General features: G+C 44.5%; 1 protein-coding gene across 1 annotated transcript in view; it reads left to right on the top strand.

Annotated features, from left to right (window-relative positions):
- LOC143282738 (nucleolar pre-ribosomal-associated protein 1-like) overlaps positions 1-15247 on the top strand; it is a 55144-nt gene that overhangs the window by 25836 nt on the left and 14061 nt on the right. Inside the window, exons 16-25 of the mRNA XM_076588474.1 lie at positions 284-345; positions 2561-2931; positions 5880-6855; positions 7501-7641; positions 8172-8491; positions 9817-9884; positions 11139-11206; positions 12200-12847; positions 13584-13641; positions 14870-15041. Coding sequence (XP_076444589.1) covers positions 284-345; positions 2561-2931; positions 5880-6855; positions 7501-7641; positions 8172-8491; positions 9817-9884; positions 11139-11206; positions 12200-12847; positions 13584-13641; positions 14870-15041 — 2884 coding nt within the window. The remainder of the gene's footprint in view (positions 1-283; positions 346-2560; positions 2932-5879; positions 6856-7500; positions 7642-8171; positions 8492-9816; positions 9885-11138; positions 11207-12199; positions 12848-13583; positions 13642-14869; positions 15042-15247) is intronic.

The following is a 15247-nucleotide window of genomic DNA, read 5'->3' as shown; positions in this document are numbered from 1 at the left end:
TTACATACACACACCAAAATGTGACCACACACACACACGCACGCACGCACGCACACTGCATACATACATTTTAACATACATGTGTATCTAACAGCTACCCTAACGCATACGCACACAGTATACAATATATCAACGACATTAACTATGACAACAAAGGTGACTACAGGAACACATTGCACAGAAGTCTGTCCTATTAGTGATAGCATAAACAATAAGATTGCTCAAACTTTCTCCAACCCTTTTTTTTTTTTTTTCTCATTCATTTGTTGTTGTCATTTTTCAGGCAGGAGTTTTCTCCCCTGGTCATGTTTGCCCTTGATGGAGAGTTCCACACACACAAGAAAGGTTTGCATTTTATTTCTTTTCTATCTTCTTCTTCTTCTGCGTTCGATGTTTTGGCTGCGTCAGACGGTCACCCCCGTCGCCACGATGTAGCCCACGGTCTTCTCCAGGTCGTGGCGGTCTCCCCAAAGCTGCGCCTGTAGCTCTGTGCCCCCTGGCCAGGTTTGACGCCGTAGAGCTTCATGGGTTGGGCAGTGTTGGAGGATGTGTTCAGGGGTCTGGGGTCCAGTGCCACATGGACACTCATCAGTGTGGGCGATCTTCATACGGTGTTTTCTATCTAATTCACACATGATTTCTGTACATGTCAAACAGTTTCCAGGATGTTGTATGGGCATGCCAGTTAGTAGACAGTCTACACTCTGTTTAAAACAACTACCACCACTACTTCCTTTCTCCCTCTCCTCAAAATAGAAAAAAACCCAGCTATGTATGTTGATCACTGGAAATGATAATAGCGGCACAATATGTGGGTATGGAAAATTCATACATAGTCATCGACAAACTGATGGATCAGTTCATTCTACAAGTCAATAAGTGTTTAATTACACATATGGATCAGTTCATTCTACAAGTCAATAAGTGTTTAATTACATATACTTAACTGTGACCCAAAAGTGCAGACTCCGGCAGGGGTCTGACATTCCTGTCCTGTGCAAACTACTATCCGCCTATGACTATGTGGAGAAAATGAAAGTAGCTACAGCCGATAACCTCCCGGAAGTAGGTAACCTCCCCTTTGCCCCCCTGACTAGCACCCTCTTTTTCCAGCAGCCATTATGACTCCTGTTCCTGTGCTCTTCATACGGCTAAGTTTTTTTTCGTATTTTCTGTCTGTCTGTTGATTCTCTGGCATTCTTGTTTTTTGTCAAATTATGTCTCCAACCAGGTCACATAATTACATAGCTCGATTGGGCGATCATGCTAAAATTAGGCGCGATCGCAATCGATTCGCTGACACTATGGGCCCTCTTTACTTGTTTACTTGTTTTGAATGGAGTGATGGCCTAGAGGTAACGCGTCCGCCCAGGAAGCGAGAAAATCTGAGCGAGCTGGTTTGAATCACGGCTCGGCTGCCGATATTTTCTCCCCTTCCACTAGACCTTGAGTGGTGGTCTGGACGCTAGTCATTCGGATGAGACGATAAACCGAGGTCCCGTGTGCAGCATGCACTTAGCGCACGTAAAAGAACCCACGTCAACAAGAGGGTTGTTCCTGGCAAAATTCTATAGAAAAATCCACTTCGATAGGGAAAACAAATGAAACTGCACGCAGGAAAAAATACAAAAAAAAAAAGGGTGGCGCTGTATTATAGCGACGCGCTCTCCCTGGGGAGAGCAGCCCGAATTTCACACTGAGAAATCTGCTGTGATAAAAAGAAATACAAATACAAAAATACAAATACGTACATGTGTATGTGTGTGCGTGACTGAAGCCAGGCTGTCTGACACAGGTAGGACTGATGAGTACCTGAAGGTGGCTGTCAGTCAGCTCTACACAGGTACGACTGATGAGTACCTGAAGGTGGCTGTCAGTCAGCTCTACACAGGTAGGACTGATGAGTACCTGAAGGTGGCTGTCAGTCAGCTCTACACAGGTAGGACTGATGAGTGCCTGAAGGTGGCTATCAGTCAGCTCTACACAGGTAGGACTGATGAGTGCCTGAAGGTGGCTGTCAGTTAGCTCTACACAGGTAGGCAGCCTGTTGTAGGAAATGACTCCATCTCTGTAAAGCGTTTAGAGTTTTTTGTTTTGTATTTGTATTTCTTTTTATCACAACAGATTTCTCTGTGTGAAATTCGGGCTGCTCTCCCCAGGGAGAGCGCGTCACTACGCTACAGCGCCACCCATTTTTTGGTATTTTTTCCTGCGTGCAGTTTTATTTGTTTTTCCTATCAAAGTGGATTTTTCTACAGAATTTTGCCAGGAACAACTCTTTTGTTGCCGTGGGTTCTTTTACGTGCACTAAGTGCATGCTGCACACGGGACCTCGGTTTATCGTCTCATCCGAATGCCTAGCGTCCAGACCACCACTCAAGGTCTAGTGGAGGGGTAGAAAATATCGGCGGCTGAACCATGATTCAAACCAGCGCGCTCAGATTCTCTCGCTTCCTAGGCGGACGCGTTACCTCTAGGCCATCACTCCACACTTGGTCTGTGACTGAAGACAGGCGTTACATCAGTATCAATTAACGATACATTGTTTTGAAATTTGCAGTGCACCAGTATGTCTGCTCAGTTCTCATCGACATCCTTCACACCCTTCACAAGCCGGGTGGATTTTCTCGACTGGTTCATTCTTTGTCGAGCAACCTGGACCCAGAAGTCACCCTGTACCTGACTCTGCACAGTACAGAGGAGAAACTCACGACAGAGTCCCTGTCAAAACGCTTAAGCAAAAGACTGCGCCTGAAACAGCTGAAGACTTTTGGGCACCACGGTGTGAGTGTGATGAAGAAGTTTCTGAAGGATGACGGGGAGGGGGTGGAGAGAACGATGGAGATTCTGTGCCCTGACGCCCGTCTGTCTCTGGTACACCAGTGTCTGCGATACCTGGACGAGCTGGTGTCTGGGAGCGTACGAACTCAGGTGAGTGTCCGAGATGTGATGACTGGTCGATTATTTATGACTCTTGAGTCCCTCGGTACTTATCACATTTTTCCTTATGTCCTCACTCTGCCCTGTTGAGATCAGAATTAAATTCAAAGTTGTGTGTCTCTGCTTTCCACTTCATTGGACCTGCGTCATCTATCTTTCTTACCTCATCAGTCACACTTAAGAACTCTCGGCTCTTCCTCAGACTATTACCTTCTGAAAATTCCTCAGTGTAAGAACCTTTGGCGAGCGCTTCCTAAGACTTTGCTGCTCCTCATCTTGAACAACCTTCCACGTCATATTTGTTCATTTGACTCCGCCTCTGCCTTCTGCTCTTTGAATGTGGGAATGAATTTCCAAGTGACATTAGGGCTGTAAACGGGTGAATGAGGTCCACTTCAGTTCCTTATGTTAAGTCTGTCTATACAGTGTTATAAATATCAGTTGTGAGGATGCCCACCATTGTATTACGATGATGAACTAGAAGACTTCACATCGTGACATTACGTTAAGTGCAAAGATAGGTAAATTGTGAGAACACTTGTACATTAGGACTATACTGGGTGATTTTGAGCACCTCCAAAATGGTGTGGTACTGTTGCCATAGTGGAAAGGTTATGAGGACGCAGGTAAATAGTGTAATATTAGAGCTGTGATAGGTAGATTTTGAGGACCTAGGTAAACAGTATAGTTTTTGAGCTATTTGGGTAAATTGTGAGTACCCAGGTAAACAGTGTAATATTGGAGCAGTGATGGGTGAAATGAATACCCAGGTAAACAGTGTAATATTGGAGCTGTGATGGGTAAAATATGAGTACCCAGGTAAAGTGTAATATTGGTGCTGTGATGGGTAAAATGTGAGTACCCAGGTAAACAGTGTAATGTTGGAGCTGTGATGGGTAAAATGAATACCCAGGTAAACAGTGTAATATTGGAGCAGTGATGGGTGAAATTAATACCCAGGTAAACAGTGTAATATTGGAGCTGTGATGGGTAAAATGTGAGTACCCAGGTAAACAGCATAATATTGGAGCTGTGATGGGTAAAATGTGAGTACCCAGGTAAACAGTGTAATGTTGGACCTGTGACAGGTAAATAGTGAAGACCCAGGTAAACAGTATTGTATTGGAGCTATTTGGGGTAAATTGTGATGACCCATGAAAACAGTGTAATATTGGAGCTGTGATGGGTAAAATGTGAGTACCCAGGTAAACAGTATAATGTTGGAACTATGGTGGGTAAATTGTGAGGCTCTAGGTAAACGTTGTACTGTTGGAGCAATGAGTATGATGGGTAAATTGCAATGACCCAGTTAAACAGTGTTATATTGGAGCTATGATGAACAAAATATGAGTGCCCAGGTAAACATTGTAATATTGGAGCTGTTATATGAAATAAGTTGACTCAGGTAAAAAGTGTAGTATTGGAGCCATTATGGTGAAATATGACCTAGATAAAAAGTGTAACGTTGGAGCTTTAATGGGTAAAATGTGATGTCCCAGGTAAAACTATTAAGTGTAATGTTGGAGCTGTGATAGGTTAATTATGAGGACCCAGGTAAACATTGTAACGTTTTAGCTGTGATGGTTAAATTGTGAGTACCAGGTAAACAGTATAAGACTGGAGCAATGATAGATGAATTGTGTTGTGAGTACTAGGTAAGCAGTATACGTCTGAAGCAATGATAGATAAATTGTGCTGTACCAGGTAAGCAGTATAAGACTGAAGCAATGATAGATAAATTGTGTTGTGAGTACCATGTAAGCAGTATAAGACTGGAGCAATGATGGATAAATTGTGTTGTGAGTACCAGGTAAGCAGTATAAGACTGGAGCAATGATAGATAAATTGTGCTGTGAGTACCATGTAAGCAGTATAAGACTGGAGCAATGATAGGTAAATTGTGCTGTGAGGCACCAGCTGAACAATGAAGGGGTAAAGCTTTGATGGGTAGACAGGGAGGAGCCAGGTGTGTGATGGAGTGTCAGGTGAAGGCAGATGACGTGTGAAGACAAGGGTAAACTGTGAAGACAAGAGTTAAACGGTGAAACATATTGCAGCTGTCTTCTTCTTCCTCCTCGTTTATGGGCTGCAACTCCCATGTTCACCCGTATGTACACGGGTGGACTTTTACGTGTAAGACGGTTTTTAACCCCCCATCTAGGCAGCCATACCCCGTTTTCAGGGGTGTGCATGCTGGGTATGTTCCATTACCTATGGAACGCTGACATAGATTACAAGATCTTTAACATGCGTATTTGATCTTCTGCTTGCGTATACACATGAAGGGGGTACAGGCACAAGCAGGTCTACACATATGTTGACCTGGGAGATCGGAAAAATTTCCACCCTTTACCTTCCAGGCACTGTTACTGAGATTCAAACCCAGGACCGTCAGAGTGAAAGTCCAACGCTTTAACCACTAGGCTACTGCGCCCGTCATTGCGACCATCGATATGGAGCTGTGTTGTTGAGTCAGGCAGCATCAGCATGTCAGGAGGAGGAGAAATTGAAAACAGTTGATGGGCGCAATAGCCGAGTGGTTAAAGCGTTTGACTGTCAGTCTGAGGGTCCCAGGTTCGAATCATGGTGACGGTGCCTGGTGGGTAAAGGGTGGAGATTTTTACGATCTCCCAGGTCAACATATGTGCAGACCTGCTAGTGCCTGAACCCCCTTCATGTGTATATGCAAGCAGAAGATCAAATACGCACGTTAAAGATCCTGTAATCCATGTCAGCGTTCGGTTGGTTATGGAAACAAGAACATACCCAGCATGCACGCCCCCAAAAACAGAGTATGGCTGCCTAGATGGCAGGGTAAAAATGGTCATACACGTGAAAGCCCACTCGTGTGCATACGAGTGAACGCAGAAGAAGAAGAAGAAGAAAACAGTCATTGTGTGTAAATGCTGAGTTTTGATCAGTTTTCATGTTATTTTCAGGGAGAACTGCTGAACCCAAAGCTGGGAGACGTGTGCATGGAGACTCTGAGAGCTGCCTGTCTTCAGGTGAAAACCGCTGACACCGACACGACCAGCAGCAGTGAGGAGCCAGGAAACACTAGAGAGGAACTGAACCACTTAAAACTGCCGCAGCTGAAGACGGACTGGTTGAGGTCCGTAGCGGACTGTGTCATGAGTCACCCCCTGGTCAGCCTGTGGCTGTTTGAGGAGGGGTTCAAAGAGGTGGACACACCCAGAACAGAACTGGTCGTCAAGCTGTGTGACATCATTCAGTCGATGCACCTCGGGGACCAGAACGTCGGCATCACGCTTCCGTTTGACGTCACCTCCAAATGCCAGCACATGCTTCAAGCAGCGTCAGAGTCGGTCGCCGGGGTTCAGAGGGTGCCAGAGAGAGTTCAGCCCTTGTTGTGCACCTGCCTGGAGGCCCTGCTCAGTGCAGGAGGCCTCAAGAAGAAGTTGGAAGGTTTTCTGACTCTAGTCTCCTTACCAGTGCACAACTTCAAAAGCGAGCATTCCCAGACTCCATCGCCTCTCGGGGAAATTATGTCCAGGCTTGCCGATCGCTTTCGCATGCAGGTGGACAGCAAGATCTTCAAAGACGTGTCCGGTCAGGCCAGCTTTGAGTCCTCGTTGAAAGGATTGTTTGCATTAATTTCCGTCTCTGAGAACCCATCGCTGGCGTTTCTGGCTCTTGACTGTGTTCAGAATGCCGGCACCCCATGGCTGTGGTCTCTCTGTTCGGCTGCCTCGTTTCAGGGTATGTTGAGGCGGTTCGAGACAGAGGAGTGCGGTGCGCTGCTGCTGCTGTTGGAGTGTCTGATGAGGGACGGAGGGCAGTACCGGTCGCTGTGCGGCCAGTGGCTGCAGAAGAAGAAGAAGGTCCTGGAACAGGGGAAGCCACTCATTCATCGTGTCATGCTTCTGTACCTGCGTCTGTTTGAGTCTGTGGAAGGTAAGGCACAGGTCTTTGTCCTGGGGCCTCTGTTGCAAAGTGTCGCAATGTCCTGGTCTGTTCAGATGGATTTGTTTTTGTTTTTAAATCATGGGTCACTTACTTGATAAGTCTGCCTGTATTGTCTGTAAAACTCATTGAAACAACTTTAAGAATTACAGTTCACCAAGCAGTTCAGGCCGTATCTGGATATCTTAATATGAAATACAAGAATTATACTGCAACATGTTGTTCAGACTATACAAATATGATATCTGTTTTAATTAAGTCGCATAAATTACACTGGATAAAGAACTGACAGTTTGAAAATTATTTTCATACAACGCAAGATCTGTTCTGAATTATGATGAATGACAATCCATAATTTGACATGAAAATGATGAGCTACATTGACCACTGAACATGACATGACAATGCACAGTTGTTGTTTTTTTTTGGGGGGGTTGCAATATCTGTTACAACTTATTGTAAAGGACAATTCTTATTTGACATGAAAGTGATCAATTACATTGACTGCTGCACATGACATGACAATAACACATTTTACAGTTTGGAATTAATGAACTCAATTCATAGAATGTGTAGCTTAAGTCCAGAGCTTGTGAAACATAACATGAACCAAGATGTTTTGCGTCCATTGATCAGAGAGTGCAGCGGATGACGTGGGTGTTCAAGCCATCGCTGAAGTGGTGTGGCGTAAAATGGACAGTCGCCACGTGCCTGTGGACCAGCTGGACTCAATCTTCCTTCAAATAATCTGCTACCTCGTGAACCTCGACGTCCTGGGTACGTGGGTTTTATGGTTGGTCACACACACACACACACACACAGAGTCAAACAACATCCATACACACACCCCTACCTTCAACACACACACACACACACACACACACACAGTCAAACAACATCCATACACACACCCCTGCCTTCAACACACACACACACACATATACACACATGCATGCAAGTACACATACATGCATGCATACCTGCATATAAACACACACACACACACACAGAGTCAAACAAAACACATACACATACCTCTGCCTTCAACACACACACACACACACACACACACACACACACAGCGTCAAACAACACACATACAGACACGTCTGCCTTCAACACACACACACGCACGCACGCACGCATGCAAGTACACATACATGCATGCATATATGCATATAAACACACACACACACGTGCGCACGCACACACACACAGAGTCAAACAACACACACACACACACACGATGATGTTTCATGAAACCTCCATCAATCAGCAGCTTATTGTTGATCACGTAAAAATGACAGAGCCCTGGTCGGTGAACACACTGCAAGACAGCCTGCTGTCCACGATGCAGGAAGAGGCGGAGCTCTGTGAGGGTCACGTTCAGCTCCTGGCGGCCACCCTGCGACACCAGTCGCTCCGCGCCTGTGACCCCCAGCTAGGGGCAGACGACCCAAGAAGCGAATTGAAGTGGCGTCAGTTTGAGACGCAGGCAGGCCGAGTGCTTGTCGCCTGTGTACGGTTCCTGACGAGCAGTCGGATGACGACGGGCGGGGGCGATGAGGAGGATGGCAAGCACTGTAGTGGGTATCTGGTCCACCTGTGTCAGGATCTGCTGTGCCTTGTGAGTGTGTAGGGTGCTGTTTGTTTTTAAGGGCGGTGGGTGGGTGGGTGGGTGTTGTGTTGTGAGTGTGTAGGGTGCAGTTTGTTTAGAGCGTGGGGGTGGGGGGGGGGGTGTTGTGTTGAGAGCAGGGGGTGTGAGTGTGTGTTGTGTTGTGTTTGTGAGTGTGTGTGTGTTTGTGCTGTGTTGTGTGTGTGAGTGTGTGTGTAAGTGTTGTGTTTGTTTGGGTGTTTCATTTTGTGGGTGTGAGTGTGTGTGTATGTGTGTGTTTAGAGTAGGGGGTGTGAGTGTGAGGTACTATTTGTTTTGATGTTTTGTTTGGTGTATACTATATGGGTTTGTTTTTGTGTGTGGGTGGGTGTGTGTGTTTGAGGGGCAGGGGTGTGTATGGCTATTGTTTGTTGTTGTTGTTTGTTGGGGCTGGGAGGCATTTGTTTGATGTTTTCTTTGGTGTGTGTGTGCATGTGTGTGTGTGTGTGTGCATGTGTGTGTGTGTTTGTGCATGTGTGTGTGTGTGTGTTGAGAGCATTGGGGGAGTGTGAGATACAGTTTGTTTGATGTTTTCTTTGGTGTGTGTGTGTGTGTGTGTGTGTGTTTGTGCATGTGTGTGTGTGTGTGCATGTGTGTGTGTGTATGTGTGTGTGTTGAGAGCATTGGGGGAGTGTGAGGTACGGTTTGTTTGATGTTTTGGTTGGTGTCTATGTTTATGTATGTGTGTGCGTGCGTGTGTGTTTTGAAGGCAAGGGTGTGTGGCTGTTTGTTGTTGTTGTTGTGTGTGTGAGAGGTACGGGGGCAGTTGTCTGATGGTTTTTGTTTGTTATGTGTATGTTTTTTGTGTGTGTTGAGTGCTTGTGTGTGTTGAAAGCAGGGGGGTGGGGGGGAGATGATTTTATTGAACACATCAGTGAGACTGATTGGAGTATGGTGCTGTGTGTGTGCATGTGTATGTGTGACTGTGTTTTGGTGTTTGTAGGTGTCTGTTTGAAAATGAGCAACAGCTCATCCTGATGTGTAAAGTGTTGACTGTTTTTTGTGTTTTGTTTTTGTTAACAGGCTATTCAAGGGTAGCAACAGATCATCCTGATGTGTAAAGTGTTGACTGTTTTTGTGTTTTGTTTTTGTTAACAGGCTATTCAAGGGTAGCAACAGCTCATCCTGATGTGTAAAGTGTTGACTGTTTTTTATGTTTTGTTTTTGTTAACAGGCTATTCAAGGGTAGCAACAGATCATCCTGATGTGTAAAGTGTTGACTGTTTTTGTTAACAGGCTATTCAAGGGTAGCAACAGATCATCCTGATGTGTAAAGTGTTGACTGTTTTTGTTAACAGGCTATTGAAGGGGAGGTGAAAGCTGCCATCCTGTCCTTTTGGCCAGATGTCGTCACCTGTTGTTTGAAGTAAGACATTTTCTTTTCTGTCTTTCTGGTCTGTCTGAGGAAGGTGGCAGAATGGTTAAGATGCTCAGCCGCCAGTATAGATAGAGTTCATGAGGGTGTGGGTTCGAATCTCACTCTCGCCCTTTCTCCCAAGTACTGAGCATCTAGTCATTCAGATGAGACAATAAACCGAGGTCCTGTATGCAGGACGCACTTTGCACACTGAAAAAGAACCCATGGTAACGAGAGAGCATTGTCCTCTGGTAAAATCCTGTAGGAGGAATATGTGGAGTGTTGGCCTAGAGGTAACGCGTCCCGCCTAGGAAGCGAGAGAATCTGAGCGCCCTGGTTCAAATCACGGCTCAGCCGCCGATATTTTCTCCCCCTCCACTAGACCTTGAGTGGTGGTCTGGATGCTAGTCATTCGGATGAGACGATAAACATTGAAATTAACAACATTGGTTACACTCTCTCATGTTTTGTTTTTTTTCTCTTTACACATGTATTGTTTTCCAAGTCATACTACGAAAGACAGAAACATTAAAGGAGTGATCAGAAACGTTTATTATTGTCATTATTATTGATACTTATTGTTATTATTGATACTTATATGGAGTGTGGAGTGATGGCCTAGAGGTAATGTGTCCGCCAAGGAAGCGAGAGAATCTGAGCATGCTTGTTCGAATCACGGCTCAGCTGCCGATATTTTCTCCCCCTCCACTAGACCTTGAGTGGTGGTCTGGACACTAGTCATTCGGATGAGACAATAAACCGAGGTCCCGTGTGCAGCATGCACTTAGTGCACGTAAAAGAACCCATGGCAACAAAAGGGTTGTTTCTGGCAACATTCTGTAGAAAAATCCACCTCAATAGGGAAAACAAATAAAACTGCACACAGGAAAAAAAAAACAAAAAAAAATGGGTGGCGCTGTAGTTTAGCTACGCGCTCTCCCTGGGGAGAGCAGCTTGAATTTCACACAGAGAAATCTGTTGTGATGAAAAGAAATACAAATACAAACACAAATACAAATATACAGCACCTATCTTTGCTCAGCGACCAAACTGTAAGCAGGCTGCCTACCTGGCTAGAGCTGACCTTCAGCTGCCTTTAGGCGCTCATCATTAGTTTCCTGTGTCATTGAGTCAGGCTTCAGTCATGCACACGCATACACCTGCATGTTAGAGTAGATTTTTCTTCAGAATTTTGCCAGGGACACCCCTTTTGTTGCTGTGGGTTCTTTAACATGTACTATAACTGTTGTTGGTTTTTTTCAGGTACAACTACAAGAATGCGCAGTACATAGCACTGCTGAGACAGATTGTGCAAAGATTGTTCACTAAAGGTGTGTTCTTATCTTTTTTCTTTATTGACTCACTTGTGTAAACAAAGTGAGTCTATGTTTTAACCCGGTGTTCAGTTGTCTGTGTGTGTCTGTGTGTCCGTGGTAAACTTTAACATTGACATTTTCTCTGCAAATACTTTGTCAGTTGACACCAAATTTGGCATAAAAATAGGAAAAATTCAGTTCTTTCCAGTCATCTTGTTTAAAACAATATTGCACCTCTGGGATGGGCACAAAAAAATAAAAAATGAAGCCTTATTATATGCAAACTGCATTTACTGTTATATTTATATTTTTTGTATTCTCTAAACTTGGCACTTTGACCTGATATTCTGACACAACAAGAGGAGTCATTATTATCATTTTTTGTTCAAACAGGAACTTCTTTTGCAAAGCATGGACTTTTTATTTATTTTGCAAACGTTTTGGTGCAGATAGTAAAAAAGGGAAATTACTCTGTAATTAATGCTAGGGGACTTAAGTTTTATCACAAGTGAGTCTTGAAGGCCTTGCCTCTCTTGTTTTCCAAGATTGGCAGGGGTAGATAAACATGTGGTTGTTTGTTTGCAAACACTGTAAGATGGGGAAAAATGAGTTTAAATGAAATCATAGATAAATTTCAATGTAAAACTATAAACAACAATAACAACAACAAAACTGCTGTGATTTATAAATCAATTGACATTTCATTTTTTGTATTTAACTTTTTTTTTTCATTTCAATTATGTCAGATTGGCTGCATTTAATGCCAGTTTGTTTCAGATGAACTGTATTATTTCTCAAAAATTTAAGTTCCAAAAGCATCATTATACTTTCCATTGAACAGGTGCATGTTATATGTATTTGCAAGGCCAAGTTTTATCAAATAAACTGTAATCTTCCTCAGAAAAGTTCCAAGTGCATCAGTATACTTTCTGTTTAACAGGTACATTTTATAATATATTTGCAAGGCCAGTTTTTTTAGGGTTTTTTTTTTTTTTTGTTTGTTTATAGAGGAACAGGCGAACAAAGATGATGTGGACCTAGATGCGGAAGAGGAAACTGAAAACAAGAATGCTGCAGACACCTTGCCAAGACAGGAGAGCTCTGATGAAGACGATGGCAATGATGAGGACGAAGACCACACCGTCACCGTTGCTTCTAAACAGACCAGCGTTGATCCAAAGTCTGAAGCAGTTCCCAAACACGCAGCGCCAGCACCGAAAACCGTCAGGAGCTTGAGCGCTATCGTGAACCAGCGAGCCAAACGTCTCCGGCTGAACGAGAAATCGGCTGTTGCCAAAAGGTGCCCGAATCTGTTTTATTGTGAGGAAACCTCCCTCCGCTCAGATATAGTCAGCCAATGGACAGATCCGACCCACAAGAGCTTTTTCCTTTGGCCGAGCGAGTCAACGTCGATGTTGTTTCACATCAAGACGACCCTGTCCTCTCCCGCCGACGGCAGCCGGATGGTGGAGCTGTGTGAAAAGGTCGTGGGTCACACGGCCTTTCTGTCGGTGATGCAGGAGCAGGAGCACCGACGTGTGAGGGGTGAGCTGGTCAGCTTGCTGGTCTGCCTCGTCAGGCTGCAGACGTCATGTTGCTCCTGTCTCCCGCTCAACGTCCTGCTGGCTGCGTATGGGGCCACTCTGTCTCTTACAGGTGTGTTCGCACTTTGTGCTTTTGGGGTTGTTTTTTTTCACTTTAATACCGTTTTTTTTTTAATCAGCAATGCAAGAAATAACTAAAAAAAGATGTGTTTGTGTGTATGATCTGTGTGTGTGTTTATATATGTGTGTGTGTGTGTGCACAACAACACATGATAGTATACATCTTTCTGTGTGTGTGTGTGTGCGTGTGTGTGTGTACATGTGTGTTTATGCTTAATGTGTTTTTTTGCCATTATAATGTTTTATTACATCAACAATGCAAGAAAGAAAAACTTTTATCAACCACATCAACAAAATATCAGAGTTAAACAACCTTTACACATCTCTTTGTTCCACACAGTCAAGATAGTGCTGGGAGAATTGAGGGCATGAATGGAATATAGACTGTTTTCATTTGAATGTTATTCATGAATAGCGTTTATCACTGAGCCATTTGATTTGAACAAAAGGCAGAATGTTTGTATGGAAAGTGTATGTCTAAAGCATTTAGAGTACTTTTTTTTGTTTGTTTAAAAAAAGGAGGGTTATATTATAAAACAGACAAATAGAGATCACTTGAAAAATTCAGTTTTGTGAGAAAATTGATGTTGGAACAGAGGGAAGATAATTAGCAAACACTGTTCTTCCTTGTACGTGCACAACTGACAGTTAAATTAAGTAGGAAAACTGTGTGAATTGAGAAAGACCACAATCTCTGAATCCTGAAACTGAAAACCTGTGCTGTGCAGATCAGAACCTGCTGTACCTGATGCTTGCCTGTGACCTGTATGGAAACCAGAGATTCAGGTAAGTCACACTGTGTGTTCATTGAGTGATTGATGTGGATAATTACGTTACAAAGTGCCAGTCAGAGTGGCGGTCTCCACTGTGGGAGGGACGCTCACTCAGTCTGGCTCTGCGACTAAGCCATTATTGTCGTTAGTAGGGGGCTTAGTAGGTGGTGTCCTAAGTACGTTAAACAGAACAGGCACCACTGAACACCACCGAAGTGACTCAGCAGCAGTGTAGGGTTTCCTCTGGTGTGTGCCTCCTGGTGACCTTACATCGATGGTTCCCTGTCGACTGCCGATGCTGGACTTGCAACAGACAAACCCGGGTGTGGCCGTGTATGGGGGAATCTAAATGAGTGGTGTGGGAGAAATACCACTGAAACGGTGCAGATGATGGGGCAGCAAAAAAAAAAAAAAAAAAAAAAATGCCAGAGACCAGGCCTTGAGTGTTTTACGAACACAGAGTCATTTGCACAACAGGTTTCCTACCTGGGTTGAGCTGCCTAAGAACTGCCTTTAAGAGCTGATCATCTGTTTCATGTGTCGTTCACTTAGGCTTCTTACACACGCATACACATACACACACAAACACACATACACACAAACACTCACACACACACACATTGTGTGTGTGTGTGTATCTTGTATCTTGACATGCTAGGTACGAAAACATAACAAATCAGATGACCAGTGCCATACCGTCTAACACAATGCATGTGTGTATGTGTATGTCTCTGTGCATATGCGACTCTGTGTATTGGATGTTCATTGTGTGTGTGTTCCTGTGTGTGTGTGTGTGTGTATCTTATAAATATATCTTGACATGCTAGATACTCAACTATAACAAATCAGCTGACCAGCGTCATACCGTCTAACACAATGCATGTGTGTATGTCTCTGTGCGTATGCGACTCTGTGTATTGGATGTTCATTGTGTGTGTGTGGTGTATGTGTGTGTATCTTATAAATATATCTTGACATGCTAGATACTCAACTATAACAAATCAGCTGACCAGTGTCATGCCATCTAACACTCTGTGTGTGTGTTGTTTGGGGGGCGTGGTCAGCTCGGGTTTGTGGTGGGAGAAGGTGTTGGAGTCAAGGAGGAGGGGGGCCGGTGTGTGTATGTGTGTGTACTGTGTATCTTGATATGCTAGGTACTATAACCATAACAAATCAGATGACCAGTATCATGCCATCTAAACACTCTGTATGTGTGTGTGTCTGTTGTCGGGGTTGGACAGCCCGGGCGTGTGGGGGGAGAAGGCGGTGGAGCGACTGGAGGCAAGGAGGGAAGGGGGGAGGTCCCTGCGCCTGGAGACCACCCTGGAGGACGTCCTTCACCTGCTGGACTTGGACGTCATGGCAACCTCCATCCTCCACTTCCCCCTGCTGCGTCCTGCAGAGTTCCACCTGGTGGGTGTTACCCATTGTCTGTTGCTGTTACTTGTTGCCTGTTACCTGTTGTCTGTTACCTGTTGCGTATTACCCGTTGTCCGTTACCTGTTGTCTGTTGCCTGTTACCCGTTGTCTGTTACCCATTGTTACCCGTTGTCTGTTACCTACCTTTGATGGCCTAGAGGTAACACGTCCGCCTAGGAAGCGAGAAAATTTGAGCGCGC

Source organism: Babylonia areolata, chromosome 6, assembly GCF_041734735.1.
Source record: "Babylonia areolata isolate BAREFJ2019XMU chromosome 6, ASM4173473v1, whole genome shotgun sequence".
Taxonomy (NCBI): Eukaryota; Metazoa; Mollusca; class Gastropoda; order Neogastropoda; family Buccinidae; genus Babylonia; species Babylonia areolata.
Note: the sequence above shows the minus strand (reverse complement) of the source record. Positions and strands in the feature narration are given on the sequence as shown.